Source organism: Oncorhynchus keta, chromosome 35 (genome assembly GCF_023373465.1).
Source record: "Oncorhynchus keta strain PuntledgeMale-10-30-2019 chromosome 35, Oket_V2, whole genome shotgun sequence".
In the NCBI taxonomy this organism is placed as follows: Eukaryota; Metazoa; Chordata; class Actinopteri; order Salmoniformes; family Salmonidae; genus Oncorhynchus; species Oncorhynchus keta.
The window spans coordinates 79,332,516-79,355,380 of NC_068455.1; the positions used below are offsets into that span (position 1 = coordinate 79,332,516).

Below are 22,865 nucleotides of genomic sequence, written 5' to 3' on the forward strand. Positions count from 1 at the left end.
TTTTATATATATATATATATATATATATATATATATATATTTTATATATATTTATATATATATATATATATATATTTATATATATATATATATATTTATATATATTTTTATATATATATATTTTATATATATAATTTTTTATATATATATATATAAGTGGAGAGAGAGAGAGATGTGGAGAGAGAGAGATGTGAGAGAGAGAGATGTGGAGAGAGAGATGAGAGAGTGGAGAGAGAGATGTGGAGAGATGTGGAGAGAGAGAGAGAGAGAGAGATGTGAGAGAGAGATGTGGAGAGAGAGAGAGAGAGAGATGAGAGAGAGATGAGAGAGAGAGAGAGAGAGAGAGAGAGAGAGAGAGTGGAGAGAGAGAGAGAGATGTGGAGAGAGAGAGAGAGAGAGATGAGAGATGTGGAGAGAGAGAGAGAGATGATGTGGAGAGAGAGATGTGGAGAGAGAGAGAGAGATGTGGAGAGAGAGAGATGATGTGGGAGAGAGAGAGAGATGTGGAGAGAGAGATGTGGAGAGAGAGATGTGGAGAGAGAGAGATGTGGAGAGAGAGAGAGATGTGGAGAGAGAGAGATGTGGAGAGAGAGAGAGATGAGAGAGAGAGGGAGATGTGGAGAGAGAGAGATGTGGAGAGAGATGGAGAGAGAGAGAGAGAGAGAGAGATGTGGAGAGATGTGGAGAGGGAGAGAGATGTGGAGAGAGAGATGAGAGAGAGATGTGGAGAGAGAGAGAGAGAGAGAGAGAGAGAGAGAGAGAGAGAGAGAGAGAGATGTGGAGAGAGAGATGAGTGAGATGTGGAGAGAGAGAGAGAGAGAGAGAGAGAGAGAGAGAGAGAGAGAGAGAGAGAGAGAGATGTGGAGAGATGTGGAGAGGGGAGAGAGATGTGGAGAGAGATGTGGAGAGAGAGAGAGATGTGGAGAGAGAGATGTGGAGAGAGAGAGAGAGAGAGAGAGAGAGATGTGGAGAGATGTGGAGAGAGAGAGAGATGTGGAGATGAGAGAGAGAGGAGTCAGGAAGAACAAAGGCGAAGGGAGAAAACAGATTAATTTGGCAGAAAGAACAGAGTCCAGATATCATGTCATTATGTTCCTATCAAACACACGTCTTCATGACCACCATTAGGAACATCCAGGGAGGAACTGATATCCACACCGCCTGGAATACAGACACCAAGCCAAGGAAAAATGACTCAGTCTGTGGTCACATTTGAAAAAGATGACACATACGATTCAAAAATAAAACTTCTCCGCGGGAATGTGACACCTCAGTGACGCTACGAGGCTGGTGTCTCATGAACTACCGAACAACGGATAATGTTGTACTCTCTCTACCTTGTGGTGTCGTGGAGTCAGTCCAAGCTTTTCCAACACTGATATCTGTTGTCTCCCGTTTCCCCTCCAGACTCTGGTTCTCAGGGGGGTTCGTCTGCCTCTCCTGCCCTGCTGAGGAGGCCTCCAGGCTGGGTTGGTCTGCCGGGGTATCAGCCTTCCTCTCTTTCTCCTGGAGGTCTGGGACCGAGGCAGCTGGTTGGGCGTCCACCTCTGAGGTCACAGCGACTTGGAGCAATGAGGAGGGAGCGTCAACAGAAGCTGTGTCAGTGGGAGGAGTCGTATCTGCCCGAGGCTCCTCCTCTTCCTCTTCTTTAACTCTCACCTTCTTCACCTTCACTGGTTTCCTGGCTGTGATGAGAGGAGATGAAGAAATACAGCCGCAACATTATAACTCAAATCCTGTGTGTCTCTGTGTGTGTGTGTCTCTGTGTGTGTGTGTCTCTGTGTGTGTGTGTCTCTGAGTGTGTGTGTCTCTGTGTGTGTGTGTCTCTGTGTGTGTGTGTCTCTGTGTGTGTGTGTCTCTGTGTGTGTGTGTCTCTGTGTGTGTGTGTCTCTGTGTGTGTGTGTCTCTGTGTGTGTGTGTCTCTGTGTGTGTCTCTGTGTGTGTGTGTCTCTGTGTGTGTGTGTCTCTGTGTGTGTGTGTCTCTGTGTGTGTGTGTCTCTGTGTGTGTGTGTCTCTGTGTGTGTGTGTCTCTGTGTGTGTGTGTCTCTGTGTGTGTGTGTCTCTGTGTGTGTGTCTCTGTGTGTGTGTGTCTCTGTGTGTGTGTGTCTCTGTGTGTGTGTGTCTCTGTGTGTGTGTGTCTCTGTGTGTGTGTGTCTCTGTGTGTGTGTGTCTCTGTGTGTGTGTGTCTCTGTGTGTGTGTGTCTCTGTGTGTGTGTCTCTGTGTGTGTGTGTCTCTGTGTGTGTGTGTCTCTGTGTGTGTGTGTCTCTGTGTGTGTGTGTCTCTGTGTGTGTGTGTCTCTGTGTGTGTGTCTCTGAGTGTGTGTCTCTGTGTGTGTGTGTCTCTGAGTGTGTGTGTCTCTGTGTGTGTGTGCCTGTGTGTGTGTGTGTGTGTGTGTGTCTCTGTGTGTGTGTCTCTGTGTGTGTGTGTCTCTGTGTGTGTGTGTCTCTGTGTGTGTGTCTCCGAGTGTGTGTGTGTCTCTGTGTGTGTGTCTCTGTGTGTGTGTCTCTGTGTGTGTGTCTCCGAGTGTGTGTGTCTGAGTGTGTGTGTCTCCGAGTGTGTGTGTGTCTCTGAGTGTGTGTGTGTCCTGTGTGTGTGTGTCTCCGAGTGTGTGTGTGTGTCTCCGAGTGTGTGTGTGTGTCTCCGAGTGTGTGTGTGTCTCCGAGTGTGTGTGTGTGTCTCCGAGTGTGTGTGTGTGAGTGTGTGTGTGTCTCTGAGTGTGTGTGTGTGTCTCTGAGTGTGAGTGTGTGTCCCTGAGTGTGAGTGTGTGTATGTGTCTCTGAGTGTGAGTGTGTGTGTCTCCGAGTGTGAGTGTGTGTGTCTCCGAGTGTGTGTGTGTGTCTCCGAGTGTGTGTGTGTGTGTGTGTGTCTCTGAGTGTGTGTGTGTGTGTGTCTCTGAGTGTCTCTGAGTGTGAGTGTGTGTCCCTGAGTGTGAGTGTGTGTATGTGTCTCTGAGTGTGAGTGTGTGTGTCTCTGAGTGTGAGTGTGTGTGTCTCTGAGTGTGTGTGTGTGTGTCCCTCTATCTTACCAGAGGTCTGTCGGGCCCTCTTCCTCCCCCTGGCTCCTTTCCTTGTGGTAACAGCCTCCTCCTCCTCCTCCTCCTCCTCCTCCTCCTCTCCCACTTCATCCACGGTCACAAAGTCCATTCTCCTGATTTCCTCCATGCCCCTGCCATCGTCCTCTGCACCAGGAGACCCTGTAGCATCAGCTAGAGGAGAGAAATGGTTTAGAGGACGAGAGGACAACCCCCCTTCTGTCCCCATACACCCCCCCCACCATTCTGTCCCCCCCTTCTGTCCCAATACACCCCACCCCCCTTCTGTCCCCATACACCCCCCCCACCATTCTGTCCCCCCCTTCTGTCCCAATACACCCCACCCCCCCTTCTGTCCCCATACACCCCCCCACCATTCTGTCCCCCACTACACCACCCCCTTCTGTCCCTATACACTCACGACCAACCCCCCTTCTGTCCCAATACACCCCACCCCCTTCTGTCCCCATACACCACCCCCTTCTGTCCCGATACACCCCCCCTTCTGTCCCGATACACCCCACCTCTGTCCCCATACACCACCCCCACCATTCTGTCCCCCTTCTGTCCCAATACACCCCACCCCTTCTGTCCCCATACACCACCCACCTTCTGTCCCGATACCCCCCTTCTGTCCCGATACACCCCCCTTTCTGTCCAGATACACCTCCCCCCTTTCTGTCCCGATACACCCCCCTTTCTGTCCCGATACACCCCCCCCCTTTCTGTCCCGATACACCCCCCTTTCTGTCCCGATTCACCCCCCTTCTGTCCCAATACACCCCCCTTCTGTCCCGATATACCCCCTTCTGTCTCGATACACCCCCCTTATGTCCCCATACACCCCACCCCCCCCTTCTGTCTAGATACACACCCCACCCCCTTCCGTCCTGCCCCCCCCCCCTCTCTTCCACTCTGACAGACAGACCTGTGTGGTCAGCTTGCTGGTTCTGCGCTGGTTCAGGACTCTTGTTCTGCTCTTCCTCCTCCCCATCACCTCCAGCCTCATCCAGGGTTACCAGAGTCTGATAGGAGAAAGGTCAAAGGGTGTGTGACTGAGAAAGGGAGAGGAGAGAGACGACAGAGAAAGGAGAGAGAGACGACAGAGAGGAGAGAGACGACAGAGAGAGAAGAGAGAGACGACAGAGAGAGAAGACAGAGAGAGACGACAGAGAGAGACGACAGAGAGAGAAGAGAGAGACGACAGAGAGAAGAGAGAGACGACAGAGAGAGAAGATGAGAGACGACAGAGAGGAGAGAGACGACAGAGAGAGAAGATGAGAGACGACAGAGAGAGAAGAGAGACGACAGAGAGAGAAGATGAGACGACAGAGAGAGAAGATGAGACGACAGAGAGAGGAGAGAGACGACAGAGAGAGAAGAGAGAGAAGAGAGAGACGACAGAGAGGAGAGACGACAGAGAGAGGAGAGACGACAGAGAGGAGAGACGACAGAGAGAGAAGAGAGACGACAGAGAGAGGAGAGAGACGACAGAGAGGAGAGAGACGACAGAGAGAGAAGAGAGACGACAGAGAGAGAAGAGAGACGACAGAGAGAGAAGAGAGACGACAGAGAGAGGAGAGAGACGACAGAGAGAGGAGAGAGACGACAGAGAGAGGAGAGAGACGACAGAGAGAGAAGAGAGAGACGACAGAGAGGAGAGACGACAGAGAGAGGAGAGACGACAGAGAGGAGAGAGACGACAGAGAGAGAAGAGAGACGACAGAGAGAGAAGAGAGACGACAGAGAGAGAAGAGAGACGACAGAGAGGAGACAGAGAGAGAAGAGAGACGACAGAGAGAGGAGAGAGACGACAGAGAGAGAAGAGAGACGACAGAGAGAGAAGAGAGAGACGACAGAGAGAGAAGAGACGACAGAGAGAGGAGAGACGACAGAGAGGAGAGACGACAGAGAGGAGAGACGACAGAGAGAGAAGAGACGACAGAGAAGAGAGACGACAGAGAAGAGAGACGACAGAGAGGAGAGATGACAGAGAGAGAAGAGAGACGACAGAGAAGAGAGACGGCAGAGAGGAGAGACGGCAGAGAGGAGAGACGACAGAGAGAGGAGAGAGACAACAGAGAGAGGAGAGAGAGAGAAGAGAGACGACAGAGAAGAGAGACGGCAGAGAGGAGAGACGGCAGAGAGAGGAGAGAGACGACAGAGAGAGGAGAGACGACAGAGAGAGGAGAGAGACGACAGAGAGAGGAGAGAGACGACAGAGAGAGGAGAGAGACGACAGAGAGGAGAGACGACAGAGAGGAGAGAGACGGCAGAGAGAGAAGAGAGACGACAGAGAGGAGAGACGACAGAGAGAGAGAGCTGAGAAAGCAAGCAGCAGATATTTCCTGACCTCTGGGTTGAAGGTGTCTCCTGATTCGTCCTCCTGGCTGAAGGGGTGTGGCTCCAGGCAAGGCCCCTCTGCTCCTTCATCCTCTCCGATCTCATCCAAAGTCACCAAGCCCTCAGTATCCACTCCGACCCTCTCCTCCTCCCTCGTCCGTTCCTTCTCTCTACTCCTCCTCCGCCCTTTCTCTCTCTCCTTCCCTCTGTCCTTCTCTCGCTGCTTCTCCTTCACCAGTTTTTGTTTCTTAATAAGTTCTTCCTCTTCGGCGGCGTCATCTGGGTAATCCTCCTCCTCCTCGCTGACCTCATCCAAGGTGACAAGGTTACTCTTTTTCGGGGTACCCCCCTCGGACTCTCCTGTTGGGGTCTTGGTCACCTCTTGAGTTTTGGATACCTTCTTAATCTCCTTCCTCCCCTTCTTTTGGGGTGTCTTCTTGCCCCCCTTTAGAGGCTTGGAGCCCCCCTGACATTTAGAGTCAGTCGTATGGTTGTCCAGAACTTGGGTCGTTTCCGTCTGATCGTCGACTGAATCTAGTATCTGGAACCCCTCCATCTCTCTGGGTAGAGAATCTCTTCGGCCTCCTTGGCCTGCGAGAGAGGAGTCGGCCATGTTGTCTTCGGTGTCTTCTAGAGAGTCGAGGATCTGGAAAGCAGATTCTTCTTCTTCGTAGTTGGAGATCTCTTCGTGTTCCTCTAGTGTAGCTTGAGGCACCTGGGACTCTGTAGATCCGGAGGCTGCAGGCGCCTGGTAACCCAGAGATAGAGATCCAGACTGTTCTTGAGTGTCTTGACTGGCCTCTTCTCCGTCTCTAGGTGTGTCATCGTCCACAGCTTCGTCGAGTATCTGGAAATCACCATCATCATCAGGTACTTTATCAATAAGTGATTGGGGCACCTGGTGACCCGACACCGTCTCCACCTCTAGTAGTTGCAGGGCCTTCTGAAGGTTTCGCTCCTTGGCTGAGGCAGACGGATGGGTCAGACCAAGCTCCAGTGGACAGGCTCCATTCTGAGCCTCAGTACCCAGAATCGAGGAACCTTCTTCAGCCTGGGTCGTCTCCTCGCTCCCCTCTAGCTCTGGAAGTTTTTCAGCGGTCGTCTCCATATCGCTTTCTGACACAGCACTTTTCTCTTCCTTGTTGTCGGTCACTGCAGTGTCCAACACTGACATCTTGTGGTGGGATGACGGTACTACAGCCTCCGTGTCACATCCCTTAGTGACCACTACGACTTCCTCTTCCGACTGAGACCGAGTCTCCAAGGGAACAGGCTCCGCCTCCGTATCGGCTATGCTGGTGTTTTCCTCGGCAGCTTCCTGGGTTTCTGCGGCTTCGGTTGCTACAACAACAGCTGCTGATGACCTGGTCTTGCGCCCAGAGGTGGCAGGTGGTTGAGGTTTAGCTGCTGCCTTTTTTGCTGCGGCTTTTCGTGGAGTCTTCTGAGCAGGGGGGGTAGAGGAGGAGGACGTGGGTGTCTCCTTGTGCTCCAGGCTAGACTTCGGAGATGGGGTATCTGGGGTACCCCTCTTGCGTTTGGACGATCGTTTTGACCTTTCCGAGGCCTTATCTTGGGTATTGTGCGACGGAGATGAGGATGACTGCGGTGGGTTGGTGTTCTCAGCCTCATCCCCTTGCACCTCATCCACAGTAACAAACTGGTCCATGTTGAACTGGTCCAGATCGAAGGAGATGCCTTCATCGGGGATGACGTCAGACGTAAACTCATCTCCAGCGTAGCAACTAGCCTGAGGTAAAGAGAGACAGAGATGAATGCAAAGAATTAATTCATCAAAATCAAATGAAATCTTCCACAAGTTCAACAGAAGTGCTGTTTGAAATCAGTTCTGTAGTTTGAAATCAGTTCTGTAGTTTCAAATCAGTTCTATCGTTTGAAATCAGATGTATGAGAGTTTGCTACAACAGACTGTAGCGGTTATAGATTCTGTACAGAATGTGGTATTTTGGAAAGCATCGTCGGCTCACCGTGTCTTTAGACCTGCTCCTCGACGAGAGGGTCGTTTTACTGCTGCTACCGAGGCTCTGTGGAACCAACAGAAACATTTACCAGGATCATTTCTCGCTCAGAAATAAAATCAAATCATTAAAAAAAAGACAGAATTGTCATTCAGCATCACGCCTTGCTTCTCTCCTTTTCCTACCTTGCTCCTCTCCTCTCCCTCTTCTTTCCTCCCCTTCTTCTTGGCGGGGCTGCCGTCGTGTCTGGCGCTCCTGCGGGAGCCAGAAGAGGAGCTAGAGGAGTTACCCTGTCTAGACGTCGAAGGATCCTGCTCCTCCTCGGAAGGAGCCCGGCTGCTTCTATGCCTTGAAGAGTCTCTCCTTTCTGGGGAGAGGCGCCGGCCTCTCCCTCCGGAAGCCTCGGTCTTCCCCTGGATGAATTCATTTTATGAGACATTTAAACATGTAATGAGTTGCCTCAGTCATTAGAGTACAATACATACATTCCAATATTAGCAGTAGCTACGGTAACAGTATTGCTTCCATCCCTCTCCTCGGCCCTACATGGGCTCCCTCGAAGCAGCCACCCCTGGACGCATCGTTACCCATCGCTCCCCAAAAGCCGCAGCCCTTGCAGAAGGGAACAACTACTCCAAGTCTCAGAGCGAGTGACGTCACCGACTGAAACGCTATTAGCGCGCACCACCGCTAACTAGCTAGCCATTTCACACCGGTTACACTAAGGTGCAATGAATCAGACTGTCAGTGATTCAAATCTGTCAGACTGATTCAAATCTGTCAAGGTTTAAATGATATCTGTCCCTTAAATTCACATTATTATTATGATACGTACATTCTTGTGGTCTGGTTGGCCAGATCCTGAAGGTGTCTTCTTCGTGTCGGTGGTCTTCTTGTCCGGCTGTGACTTCTTCTCTGGTCGTGGCTCCTCTTTCTTCGCCGTCTCTTTCTCCCCAGTCTTCTCTTCTGACTCGGCCGGGTCTTTCTCTCCGCCTCGTCTCCCCAGCTGCAGGGCTCTCCTGGTTGGGTAGAGGCTTGGCCTGGATCCCCTCTCCCTGGTTGTGTTCCTGTTTAGCCTGTTCCTCCGCCAGTCTCCCCATACGGTGTTGGTGCACCGCTGCCTCCAGGGCCTTGAGGATCTCCTCGGTGACCGGAGGAAAGTCCTGAGGTTTGTCTTCAACATTTAACTCTACCGGGACAGGAGCCGGTGTTTGTGCCGGTACCAAGGCAGCAACGGTGTCAGAGTCGACGGGATTGGCCACTTTATCAGCTCCCTCCACAGCGGAGATCAGACGAGGTTCTGTTGTGGCCACAGTCGTCACGGTTTCACTAGCCAACGCAATGACATCACTGCCCTGTTGTGGGACCTCAGCTAGAACCTGTTCGGGTTCTGCTGCAACCTCATTGGTCGAGGCGACGCCGTCGGTGCTCTGGGTTTCCATGGCGACCTCTTCCTCGGGAGCGGACACGGCGACCGTAGGTAACGAAGCGGAAACGACGACAGTCGCAGTGTCTTCCTTGTTTCCGTTTGACTCCTCCTCAGTTTTCATCCCTCCATCCTCTTTGGGAGGATGAGCGTTCTTCTTCCCATCTTTAGTCGAGGAAATCCCACCCTCTTTCCCTCCAGACTCCGCCACCGTTGCCTTTCCGTCGGAATTCGTCACCACGACGGCACTTCCTGGTTGCTTGGCCTCCGCGACGATGACGTCGTCAACCGTTTGCTTGGTCGCCACGGCAACAGGCTGAGAGGATGAGACCGTAGCATTGGCGCTGGTAGTTGTGGGAGTAACAGGTTTAACTGGGGTTGTGACATCTTTAGCTACAGGCTTCTTGCCTTTGATTGGTTTCTTCTTGGCTTTGGTGCTGAAATAAGAAACACGTAAAATGATAAAATAAGTGATGTTTACATGCCCAGATCAGTCCGAAAGGTCTCCAGAGGAACACACGGGACAGGAGTTGTTCCCTGACAAGGAAAAACAATGGACTCTAATTGGACTCTAATACAATGATTGGATTGGATGGACTGACGGATCAAATCTAGGAAGTTAATGAAAAGGTTGAGTTAAGATATTTACCTGACAACAGATGTCTTCTGGGCTGGGGGCTGCGGTGCTGGTTTATCCTTGACCAGCAAGGTGAACTTCAGAGGGTTGTTCTGAACTACACTGGGAGACTTCTGGAAATGAAGACACACGGTCATCGCCACCGACGACGATTCCATCTCAAAATAGATCTGAGACAGAGAGAGAAACATATATATCAAACAAACCGATTCATCTGATTTGTTATCCGTCAGATCAAATCAGAATTTTTTTTTTAAATCCCCTAGACTTAACACATTTTATAAAAATTGTCGTTTTTTTTTCAACATCAATCTACAAACGATACCCTATAATGACAAAGCAAAAAACAGATTTATTTTGAAGTTGTTGCTAATTTACAAAAAAATAAAGAAATATGAAATGTCACATTTACATAAGAATTCAGACCCTTTACTCAGTACTTTATTGAAGCACCTTTGGCAGCGATTACATCCTAGAGTCTTCTTGGGTATGAAGCTACAAGCTTGGCACACCTGTATTTGGGGAGTTTCTCCATTTCTTCTCTGCAGATCCACTCAAGCTCGGTCAGGTTGGATGGGGAGCGTCGCTGCACAGCTATTTTCAGGTCTCTCCGGAGATGTTCGATCGGGTTCAAGTCCGGGCTCTGGCGGGTCCACTCAAGGACATACAGAGATTGTCCCGAAGCCACCCCTACCTCGTCTTGGCTGTGTGCTTAGGGTCATTGTCCTGTTGGAAGGTGAACCTTCACCCCACTGTGGGGTCCTGAGCACTCTGGAACAGGTTTTCATCAAGGATCTCTCTGTACTTTGCTCCGTTCATCTTTGCCATCCTGACTAGTCTCCCAGTCCCTACTGCTGAAAAACATGCCCACAACAGCATGATGTTGCCACCACCATGCTTCACCGTAGGGATTGTGCCAGGTTTCCTCCAGACGTGACACTTGGCATTCAGGCCAAAGAGTTCAATATTGGTTTCATCAGACCAGGGAATCTTGTTTCTCATGGTCTGAGAGTTTTTAGGAGCCTTTTGGCAAACTCCAAGCAGGCTGTCATGTGCCTTTTACTGAGGAGTGGCTCCCGTCTGGCCACTCCACCATTAAGGCCTGATTGGTGGAGTGCTGCAGAGACGGTTGTCCTTCTGGAAGGTTCTCCCATCTCCACAGAGGAACTCTGGACCATCAGGTTCTTGGTCACCTCCCGATCGCTCAGTTTGACTGGTCTCCTCCCTGACCAAGGCCCTTCTCCCCCGATTGCTCTCGGAAGAGTCTTGGTGGTTCCAAACTTCTTCCATTTAAGAATGATTGAGGCCACTGTGTTCATGGGGACCTTCAATACTGCAGACATTTTATCTTACCCTTCTCCAGATCTGTGCCTCGACACAATCCTGTCTCGGAGCTCTACAGACACTTCCTTCGACCTCATTGCTTGGTTTTTGCTCTGACATGCACTGTCAACTGTGGGACCTCATATAGACAGGTGTGTGCCTTTCCAAATCATGTTCAAATCAATTGAATTTACCACAGGTGGACTCCAATCAAGTTGGAGAAACATCAAGGATGATCAATGGAAACCAGATGAACCTGAGCTCAATTTCAAGTCTCATAGCAAAGGGTCTGAACACTAATGTAAATAATGTATCTGTTTTTTACATTTTAATAAATTAGCAAACATTTCTAAAAAAATTGTTTTTGCTTTTTCATTATGGGTTATTGTGATGTCATTATGGGTTATTGTGATGTCATTATGGGGTATTGTGATGTCATTATGGGGTATTGTGATGTCATTATGGGGTATTGTGATGTCATTATGGGGTATTGTAGATTGTAGAGGATTTTTTATTTATTTAATCCATTTCAGAATAAAGCTGTAATGTAACAAAATGGACAAAGTCGAGGGGTCTGAATGCACTGTATCGCATGGTACCACCACAAGCCTAAAGTGGTTGGTTCCAGGGATCTAATTGGTTATAATCACATGGTACCACCACAAGCCTAAAGTGGTTGGTTCCAGGGATCTAATTGTTTATAATCACATGGTACCACTACAAGCCTAAAGTGGTTGGTTCCAAAATTGGTTATAATCACATGGTACAAGCCTAAAGTGGTTGGTTCCAGGGATCTAATTGGTTATAATCACATGGTACAAGCCTAAAGTGGTTGGTTCCAGGGATCAATTGGTTATAATCACATGGTACAAGCCTAAAGTGGTTGGTTCCAGGGATCTAATTGGTTATAATCACATGGTAAAGTGGTTGGTTCCTAATTGGTTATAATCACATGGTACAAGAATAAAGTGGTTGGTTCCAGGGATCAATTGCCTAAAGTGGTTGGTTCCAGGGATCTAATTGGTTATAATCACATGGTACCACCACAAGCCTAAAGTGGTTGGTTCCAGGGATCTAATTGGTTATAATCACATGGTACCACCAAGACAAGCCTAAATAATCACATGTGGGGATCTAATTGGTTATAATCACATGGTACCACTACAAGCCTAAAGTGGTTGGTTCCAGGGATCTAATGGTGGGTTTATAATCACATGGTACAAGCCTAAAGTGGTTGGTTCCAGGGATCTAATTGGTTATAATCACCTTGTACAAGCCTAAAGTGGTTGGTTCCAGGGATCTAATTGGTTATAATCACATGGTACAAGCCTAAAGTGGTTGGTTCCAGGGATCTAATTGGTTATAATCACATGGTACAAGCCTAAAGTGGTTGGTTCCAGGGATCTAATTGGTTATAATCACAGTGTTTTGTATCGTTTGTGGCTGTTTACGTGGCAAAAAACAGAGTTTAATGAAACTGTCTGGGATTTCTATTCTTCTTCTTCTTCATCATCTTCATGTCCAATACTCTGAAATTACCACAGGTGGATTTATAATGGTGCGGCAGGGTAGCCTAGTGGTTAGAACGTTGGGCTAGTAACCAAAAGGTTGCAAGTTCGAATCCCTGAGCTGACAAGGTACAAATCTGTAGTTCTGTCCCTGAACAAGCTTTCTAATTCTTCTACGTGTCTTTGTGCAATAAAGCTGTTTAGCGCATATTCCAATCCAGCGCCAAACTGGCGTCCGGGCCGATGCCCCCGACCACGGTCTTGAATCCACTTGGACTGTAGATTGCATCCCGATGCGCCGACCACGGTCTTGAATCCACTTGGGACTGCAGATTGCATCCCGATGCGCCGACCACGGTCTGGAATCCACTTGGGACGGTAGATTGCATCCCGATGCGCCGACCACGGTCTGGAATCCACTTGGGACGGTAGATTGCATCCCGATGCGCCGACCACGGTCTGGAATCCACTTGGGACGGTAGATTGCATCCCGATGCGCCGACCACGGTCTGGAATCCACTTGGACTGCAGATTGCATCCCGATGCGCCGACCACGGTCTGGAATCCACTTGGACTGCAGATTGCATCCCGATGCGCCGACCACGGTCTGGAATCCACTTGGGACTGTAGATTGCATCCCGATGCGCTGACCACGGTCTGGAATCCACTTGGGACGGTAGATTGCATCCCGATGCGCCGACCACGGTCTGGAATCCACTTGGACTGTAGATTGCATCCCGATGCGCCGACCACGGTCTGAATCCACTTGGACTGTTGCATCCCGACCCGACCACGGTCTGGAATCCACTTGGGACGGTAGATTGCATCCCGATGCGCCGACCACGGTCTGGAATCCACTTGGGACGGTAGATTGCATCCCGATGTGCCGACCACGGTCTGGAATCCACTTGGGACTGTAGATTGCATCCTTTGAGTGGGAGTCAGCCGGACTGTGGGACTCAACACTTCATCCATTCTCTCTGCGACAGTAGATTCGTTCCCATATTATCACTCGCCTGCTGCTGAGGAATCTGTCCGATGGTATAGACCCGTTTCGCTCTGCGGTTGTTGTCGTTTCACACTGCGCTGCCTACTTGGCAATAATAACCGGCTTGTTTGTCAAGGGAAACGTATTGTTGTGGTATTCTGTGTTGTTTTAAATGACGCAATGTGATCGAACTAAAACATGCTAATCTATTTCAAGCTGTGGAGGTTAAACCCACTCCATTTGTATAACAGAACTCATTTATCTAATAAACGTGGCAGAAGCAACAACAAAAAAAGACATTTATAAAAAGGAATTGGGTAATTCATTCTCATTCTGAGAAACACGTATCTTTCCAACCCAGGTAGACGACTTGATTTCAACATCGGAAACAAAAGTCAACAGGCTACTTTCAAACAGTTGCCTCAGGCCTCCCGGTGTCTGGCCCTACCCTGTTGATCAGAGACAGCGAGTCGCGGTAGGAGCCGAAGCGTTTGACGAGGTCGTGAACCTCCTGGGCTGCTGCAGTCCCTGCGGGGACGTTACTGACAATCAGAAGACGTTCCTTCAACGTTGGATCCTGTTGACAGACAGAGGGTTATAAAGGGGTTATTAACAGGTTATAAAGGGGTTATTAACAGGTTATAAAGGGTTATTAACAGGTTATAAAGGGGTCATTAACAGGTTATAAAGGGGTTATTAACAGGTTATAAAGGGGTCATTAACAGGTTATTAACAGGTTATAAAGGGGTTATTAACAGGTTATAAAGGGGTTATTAACAGGTTATTAACAGGGATATAAAGGGGTTATTAACAGGTTATAAAGGGGTTATTAACAGGTTATTAACAGGGATATAAAGGGGTTATTAACAGGTTATAAAGGGGTTATTAACAGGTTATAAAGGGGTTATTAACAGGTTATAAAGGGGTTATTAACAGGTTATAAAGGGATCATTAACAGGTTATAAAGGGATCATTAACAGGTTATAAAGGGGTCATTAACAGGTTATAAAGGGGTTATTAACAGGTTATAAAGGGGTCATTAACAGGTTATTAACAGGTTATAAAGGATCATTAACAGGTTATAAAGGGGTTATTAACAGGGTTATAAAGGGATCATTAACAGGTTATAAAGGGGTTATTAACAGGGATATAAAGGGGTTATTAACAGGTTATAAAGGGGTCATTAACAGGTTATAAAGGGGTCATTATTAACAGGTTATATAAGGGGTCATTAACAGGTTATAAAGGGTCATTAACAGGTTATAAAGGGGTCATTAACAGGTTATAAAGGGGTCATTAACAGGTTATAAAGGGGTTATTAACAGGTTATAAAGGGGTTATTAACAGGTTATAAAGGGGGTTATAAAGGGGTAACAGGTTATAAAGGGGTTAACAGGTTATAAAGGGGTTAACAGGTTATAAAGGGTTAACAGGTTATAAAGGTTAACAGATATAAGGGGTTAACAGGTTATAAAGGGTTATTAACAGGTTATAAAGGGAACAGGTTCTAAAGGGGTAACAGGTTATAAAGGGGTTATTAACAGGTTATAAAGGGTTATTAACGGGTTATTAACAGGTTATAAAGGGGTTATTAACAGGTTATAAAGGGGTTATTAACAGGTTATAAAGGGGTTATTAACAGGTTATAAAGGGGTTATTAACAGGTTATAAAGGGGTTATTAACAGGTTATAAAGGGGTTATTAACAGGTTATAAAGGGGTCATTAACAGGTTATAAAGGGGTCATTAACAGGTTATAAAGGGGTCATTAACAGGTTATAAAGGGGTCATTAACAGGTTATAAAGGGTTATTAACAGGTTATAAAGGGGTCATTAACAGGTTATAAAGGGGTCATTAACAGGTTATAAAGGTTATAAAGGGGTTATTAACAGGTTATAAAGGGTTATTAACAGGTTATAAAGGGGTTATTAACAGGTTATAAAGGGGTCATTAACAGGTTATAAAGAGGTCATTAACAGGTTATAAAGGGGTCATTAACAGGTTATAAAGGGTCATTAACAGGCTATAAAGGGGTTATTAACAGGTTATAAAGGGGTCATTAACAGGTTATAAAGGGTTATTAACAGGTTATAAAGGGGTTATTAACAGGTTATAAAGGGGTTATAAAGGGTTATTAACAAGTTTTAAAGGGGTTATTAACAGGTTATAAAGGGGTTATTAACAGGTTATAAAGGGGTCATTAACAGGTTATAAAGGGGTTATTAACAGGTTATAAAGGGGTCATTAACAGGTTATAAAGGGGTTATTAACAGGTTATAAAGGGGTTATTAACAGGTTATAAAGGGGTTATTAACAGGTTATAAAGGGGTTATTAACAGGTTATAAAGGGGTTATTAACAGGTTATAAAGGGGTCATTAACAGGTTATAAAGGGGTTATTAACAGGTTATAAAGGGGTTATTAACAGGTTATAAAGGGGTTATTAACAGGTTATAAAGGGGTTATTAACAGGTTATAAAGGGGTCATTAACAGGTTATAAAGGGGTCATTAACAGGTTATAAAGGGGTCATTAACAGGTTATAAAGGGGTCATTAACAGGTTATAAAGGGGTCATTAACAGGTTATAAAGGGGTTATTAACAGGTTATAAAGGGGTTATTAACAGGTTATAAAGGGGTTATAAAGGGGTTATTAACAAGTTATAAAGGGGTTATTAACAAGTTATAAAGGGGTTATTAACAGGTTATAAAGGGGTTATTAACAGGTTATAAAGGGGTTATTAACAGGTTATAAAGGGGTTATTAACAGGGTATAAAGGGGTTATTAACAGGGTATAAAGGGTCATTAACAGGTTATAAAGGGGTCATTAACAGGTTATAAAGGGTCATTAACAGGTTATAAAGGGTTATTAACAGGTTATAAAGGGGTCATTAACAGGCTATAAAGGGGTTATTAACAGGTTATAAATATTAACAGGTTATAAAGGGGTTATTAACAGGTTATAAAGGGTTATTAACAGGTTATAAAGGGGTTATAAAGGGGTTATTAACAAGTTATAAAGGGGTTATTAACAAGTGAAAGGGTTTTCAATAAAGGGGTTATAACAAGTTATAAAGGGTTATTAACAGTTATAAAGGGGTTATTAACAGGTTATAAAGGGTTATTAACAGGGTATAAAGGGTTATTAACAGGGTATAAAGGGGTTATTAACAGGGTATAAAGGGTTATTAACAGGTATAAAGGGGTTATTAACAAGTTATAAAGGGTTATTAACAGGTTATAAAGGAGTTATTAACAGGTTATAAAGGGACTGGGTTATAAAGGGGTCATTAACAGGTTATAAAGGGGTTATAAAGGGTTATTAACAGGTTATAAAGGGGTTATTAACAGGTTATTAAAGCAAGTCTGCGTTAAGACATAAGGCCCAAGGGGGTGTGCTATATGGCCAATATACCACAGCTGGGCTGTTCTGTGACGTCGCCATGTGGTGCCTCAATGCCTTTCTAATCTGGTTACCAACGTAATTAGAGCAGTCAAGATAAATGGTTTGGGGGACACAATAACGTAACCTTTCTAGTTAAATCTATGAACTTACCGTAGTGGTGAGGCCCTTCAGAGTGGTGTACTGTGTCCTGAAACAGAAACAACACACACCTATGATGACTGGACTGGACTATGTGTCTGTGTGTGTCTGTGTCTGTGTGTGTGTGTGTCTGTGTGTGTGTGTGTGTGTGCGTGTGTGTGTGTGTGTGTCGTGTGTGTGTTACCTGGAGGAGGTTTGTATCAGGGCGGGTCAGCGTGAAGGTGAGGGAACAGTCTAGTAGTTTAGGAGGGGTCTCTGTGTAGTTGGTCAACATAGCAAAGCTCTTCTGTTCTCGCTCCATACGGATTATGGCCTGTTGGGTCAATTACACTCATTATCACGACGACAACAAACACCCACATTATAGTACTGCATCAACAACAAACACCCACATTATAGTACTGCATCAACAACAACAGACACCCAAGTTAAGGTACTGCATCAACAACAACAGACACCCAAGTTAAGGTACAAACAGAGAGAGAGAGACATAGACAGACACACAGAGAGACAGAGACAGAGAGAGAGACAGAGAGAGAGACAGAGAGAGAGACATAGACACACACACAGAGAGTCAGAGACAGACACACAGAGAGACACACAGGGACAGAGACAGAGAGACAAACAGCCAACCTACCCATCTCTGGTTGGGCAGAATGAAACAGTTGTAGAGTCCAGGTTTATATCCGTAAGGCTTCACCAGAGCCAGAACATCTTCCTCTGTATATCCAGTTTCTGGTAAACCTTCGATCTTCACAAACCGATTATTCGCAATGTCAGGCTAAACACGGAAAAGAGGAGAGGGAGAAAGACGGATCAGTTAGTTTCTGACCCCATAGATACAGGTTCAGAGTCACCGATAATTCATGTTTCTGACCCCATAGATACAGGTTCAGAGTCACCGATAATTCATGTTTCTGACCCCATAGATACAGGTTCAGAGTCACCGATAATTCATGTTTCTCGGTTTTTAATGTCGTGGAGCCGAAGACATATTTCCTAATTACGTTTTTTCTAATTCTAATTACAGGGACAAATATGACTTTATTTAGGGCCATACGACTGAAAACATACGGCACGTTTCAGATAGAGATCTGGCCCCGGTGCGTGACCTAAACACCTCCTGGGCCCTGCTCCAGTGACCTGGCATATTGCCTCGCTGAACGCGCTCTGACAAAGGCTGCTGGGACTTTGGCTAGTTTACTCCTCCTACCTGCTCGCTACAAGTCCTTAGTGTCTAGAGATCTGGAGCTCACAGACACTCCCTGGAGAGACACCAGTGCTTTTGTGTGTAAAGATTAGAGAAGAAGAAGAAGCCCAAAACGTACCTGCTGAGGACCGAGGGGACTTTTCCCCTTGGACTTGGTATTAGATCCACACACCTTGGGTGCGTTCTTGGTACCGGCAGTTTGCGGTTTAGTTGCGGTCGTTGAAGACTTGGTAGATGTTTTAGTTGACTTGGTGGTGCCGGTCTGGGACTGGGCTGCTGTCGCTTTCCTGAGAGAGAGAGAGAGAGAGAGAGAGAGAGAGAGAGAGAGAGAGAGAGAGAGAGAGGGAGGGGAAGAGAGAGAGAGAGAGAGAGAGAGAGAGAGAGAGAGAGAGAGAGAGAGAGAGAGAGGGAGGGGAAGAGAGAGAGAGAGGGAGGAGAAGAGAGAGAGAGAGGGGAAAGAGAGAGAGAGAGAGGGAGGGGAAGAGAGAGAGAGAGAGGGAGGAAGAGAGAGAGAGGAAGAGAGAGAGAGGGGAAGAGAGAGAGAGAGGGAGGAGAAGAGAGAGAGAGAGAGAGAGAGAGAGAGGGAGGAGAAGAGAGAGAGAGAGGGAGGAAGAGAGAGAGAGAGGGAGGGGAAGAGAGAGAGAGAGGGAAAGAGAGAGAGAGAGGGGAAAGAGAGAGAGGGAGGGGAAGAGAGAGAGAGAGGGAGGGGAAGAGAGAGAGAGGGGGAAGAGAGAGAGAGAGGGAGGGGAAGAGAGAGAGAGGGAGGGGAAGAGAGAGAGAGAGGAAGGGGAAGAGAGAGAGAGGGAGGGGAAGAGAGAGAGAGAGGGAGGGGAAGAGAGAGAGAGAGGGGGAAGAGAGAGAGAGAGAGAGAGGGAGGGAAGAGAGAGAGAGAGAGAGAGGGAGGGGAAGAGAGAGAGAGAGAGAGGGAGGGGAAGAGAGAGAGAGAGAGAGAGAGGAGGGGAGAGAGAGAGAGAGAGAGAGAGGGAGGGGGAGAGAGAGAGAGAGAGAGGGAGGGGAAGAGAGAGAGAGGGAGGGGAAGAGAGAGAGAGAGGGAGGGGAAGAGAGAGAGAGAGGAGAAGGGGAGAGAGGGAGGGAAGAGAGAGAGAGGGAGGGGAAGAGAGAGAGAGAGAGGGGAGGGGAAGAGAGAGAGAGAGGGAGGGGAGAGAGAGAGAGAGAGAGGGAGGGGAAGAGAGAGAGAGAGAGAGGGGAGGGAAGAGAGAGAGGGAGGGGAAGAGAGAGAGAGGGGAAGAGAGAGAGAGGGAAGAGAGAGAGAGAGGGGAAGAGAGAGAGAGAGAGGAAGAGAGAGAGAGAGGGGAAGAGAGAGAGAGAGGGAGGGGAAGCGAGAGAGAGAGGGAGGGGAAGCGAGAGAGAGAGGGAGGGGAAGGAGAGAGAGAGGGAGGGGAAGAGAGAGAGAGGGGAAGAGAGAGAGAGAGGAGGGGAAGAGAGAGAGAGAGGAGGGGAAGAGAGAGAGAGCGGGAGGGGAAGAGAGAGAGAGAGGAGAGGGGAAGAGAGAGAGAGAGGGAGGGGAAGAGAGAGAGAGAGAGGGAGGGAAGAGAGAGAGAGAGAGAGGGAGGGGAAGAGAGAGAGAGAGAGAGAGAGAGGGAGGGGAAGAGAGAGAGAGAGAGAGAGAGAGGGAGGGAAGAGAGAGAGAGAGAGAGAGAGAGGGAGGGGAAGAGAGAGAGAGAGAGAGAGGGAGGGGAAGAGAGAGAGAGGGAGGGGAAGAGAGAGAGGTTTGTATTTTTGTAACTTAATAAATAAAATGTTGAAAAGGCCAGTGTTGACGTCCACCATGTTAGTGACGGTGCCGACTAATGAGATGATAAACTTAACAGAGAACAAAAACACATGGTCTTTTATACCCATTTAATGAATGATCTCACACTGAATATATAGAGTTGACTAACGATCTCACACTGAATATATAGAGTTGATTAATTATATACTGAATATATAGAGTTGATTAATTATACACTGAATATATAGAGTTGACTAACGATCTCACACTGAATATATAGAGTTGATTAATTATATACTGAATATATAGAGTTGATTAATTATATACTGAATATATAGAGTTGATTAATTATATACTGAATATATAGAGTTGATTAATTATACACTGAATATATAGAGTTGATTAATTATACACTGAATATATAGAGTTGATTAATTATATACTGAATATATAGAGTTGATTAATTATATACTGAATATATAGAGTTGATTAATTATATACTGAATATATAGAGTTGATTAATTATACACTGAATATATAGAGTTGATTAATTATATACTGAATATATAGAGTTGATTAATTATACACTGAATATATAGAGTTGATTAATTATATCACACTGAATATATAGAGTTGACTAACGATCTCACACTGAATATATAGAGTTGACTAACGATCTCACACTGAATATATAGAGTTGACTAATGATCTCACACTGAATATATAGAGTTGACTAATTATATACTGAATATATAGAGTTGATTAATTATATACTGAATATATAGAGTTGACTAACGATCTCACACTGAATATATAGAGTTGACTAATTATATACTGAATATATAGAGTTGATTAATTATATACTGAATATATAGAGTTGACTAACGATCTCACAGTGAATATATAGAGTGAATGATTTCATAGTGAATATATAGAGTGAATGATGTCATAGTGAATATATAGTTAACTAATGATGTCATAGTGAATATATAGAGTGAATGATGTCAGCTGATGTGAATATATAGAGTGAATGATGTCATAGTGAATATATAGAGTGAATGATGTCATAGTGAATATATAGTTAACTAATGATGTCATAGTGAATATATAGAGTGAATGATGTCATAGTGAATATATAGAGTTAACTAATGATGTCATAGTGAATATATAGAGTTAACGAATGATGTCATAGTGAATATATAGAGTTGACAAACAATGTCATAGTGAATATATAGAGTTGACTAACGATGTCGTAGTGAATATATAGAGTGAATGATGTCGTAGTGAATATAGAGTGAATGATGTCATAGTGAATATATAGAGTGAATGATGTCATAGTGAATATATAGAGTGAATGATGTCATAGTGAATATATAGTTAACTAATGATGTCGTAGTGAATATATAGAGTGAATGATGTCGTAGTGAATATATAGAGTGAATGATGTCATAGTGAATATATAGAGTGAATGATGTCATAGTGAATATATAGTTAACTAATGATGTCATAGTGAATATATAGAGTGAATGATGTCATAGTGAATATATAGAGTTAACTAATGATGTCATAGTGAATATATAGAGTGAATGATGTCATAGTGAATATATAGAGTTGACGAATGATGTCATCGTGAATATATAGAGTTGACGAATGATGTCATCGTGAATATATAGAGTTGACGAATGATGTCATCGTGAATATATAGAGTTGACTAATGATGTCATCGTGAATATATAGAGTTGACTAATGATGTCATAGTGAATATATAGAGTTGACTAACGATGTCATAGTGAATATATAGAGTGGACTAACGATGTCATAGTGAATATATAGATGTTAGTGAATATATAGAGTTAGTGAATGATGTCATAGTGAATATATAGAGTGAAATGATGTCATAGTGAATATATAGAGTGAATGATGTCATAGTGAATATATGTTAACAATGATGTCATAGTGAATATATAGAGTTAACTAATGATGTCATAGTGAATATATAGAGTTAACTAATGATGTCATAGTGAATATATAGAGTTAACTAATGATGTCATAGTGAATATATAGAGTTAACTAATGATGTCATAGTGAATATATAGAGTGAATGATGTCATAGTGAATATATAGAGTGAATGATGTCATAGTGAATATATAGAGTGAATGATGTCATAGTGAATATATAGAGTGAATGATGTCATAGTGAATATATAGAGTGAATGATGTCATAGTGAATATATAGAGTTAACTAATTCTGTTACCTTTCAGAAGAAGACTTCTTGTCCCGGTCCAGTTCCTTTGAGTCCTCCAGCAGAGTCTCTTCCTCCATCCGTAGAGATAACGACCTGGCCTCTGATGGTCAGGGGTCTTACAGTCAGCCAGCAGTCTGGCATCCTCCTCTTCTCAAACATTACTGATGCCTACGGGGGGTGGAGAGATAGAGAGAGGGGTGGAGAGAGGAGAGAGAGGGGGTGGAGAGAGGGGAGAGAGAGAGGGAGGGGATGAGAGAGGGGGTGGAGAGAGAGAGGGAGAGAGAGGGGGGTGGAGAGAAAGAGAGAGAGAGGGGGTGGAGAGAGAGAATGGTGGAGAGAAAGAGAGAGAGATTTCTGGTGGAAAGAAAGAGAGAGAGAGGGGGTGGAGAGAAAGAGGGGGTGGAGAGAAAGAGAGAGAGAGGGGTGGAGAGAAAGAGAGAGAGGGGGTGGAGAGAAAGAGAGAGAGGGGGTGGAGAGAGAGAGAGAGAGAGGGGGGGGGAGAGAAAGAGAGAGAGAGAGAGAGAGAGAGAGAGAGGGGTGGAGAGAAAGAGAGGGGGGGGTGGAAAGAAAGAGAGAGAGAGGGGGTGGAGAGAAAGAGAGAGAGGGGTGGAGAGAAAGAGAGAGGAGAGCGAGGGGGTGGAGAGAGAGAGGAGAGCGAGGGGGTGGAGAGAGAGAGAGAGAAGATGGAGAGAGGGAGGGACCGGGCCAGAGAGGGAAAGAGAGATGTATTTGTGGTTGACTAGTTGTCTATGTAAGTGTCCAGTTTTAATAACCTCCTTGTGGGGACTGGGGGGGTCACCAACAAGGGGAAGGACTGGGGGGGGGGGGGTTCATAAAGAGACAATAAGAGGTAATAACAGGTAGAATGGAGACTATAAGGGGTACTCTACACTGAAAT

General features: G+C 45.9%; 1 protein-coding gene across 1 annotated transcript in view; it reads right to left on the reverse strand.

Moving 5' to 3' along the window:
- LOC118382621 (A-kinase anchor protein 12-like) overlaps positions 1-22,044 on the reverse strand; it is a 24,906-nt gene extending 2,862 nt beyond the window's left edge. Inside the window, exons 1-15 of the mRNA XM_052495714.1 lie at positions 21,977-22,044; positions 18,105-18,273; positions 17,414-17,557; positions 16,961-17,089; positions 13,682-13,810; positions 12,475-13,173; positions 9,427-9,584; positions 8,467-9,214; positions 8,187-8,357; positions 7,537-7,764; positions 7,361-7,417; positions 5,386-7,122; positions 3,961-4,057; positions 3,027-3,206; positions 1,338-1,685 (exon numbers count right to left, since the gene is read on the reverse strand). Of these exons, the coding sequence (XP_052351674.1) occupies positions 1,338-1,685; positions 3,027-3,206; positions 3,961-4,057; positions 5,386-7,122; positions 7,361-7,417; positions 7,537-7,764; positions 8,187-8,357; positions 8,467-9,214; positions 9,427-9,584; positions 12,475-13,173; positions 13,682-13,810; positions 16,961-17,089; positions 17,414-17,557; positions 18,105-18,273; positions 21,977-22,044 (5,062 nt within the window). The remainder of the gene's footprint in view (positions 1-1,337; positions 1,686-3,026; positions 3,207-3,960; positions 4,058-5,385; positions 7,123-7,360; positions 7,418-7,536; positions 7,765-8,186; positions 8,358-8,466; positions 9,215-9,426; positions 9,585-12,474; positions 13,174-13,681; positions 13,811-16,960; positions 17,090-17,413; positions 17,558-18,104; positions 18,274-21,976) is intronic.
- Between the last annotated feature and the right edge of the window lie 821 nt (positions 22,045-22,865).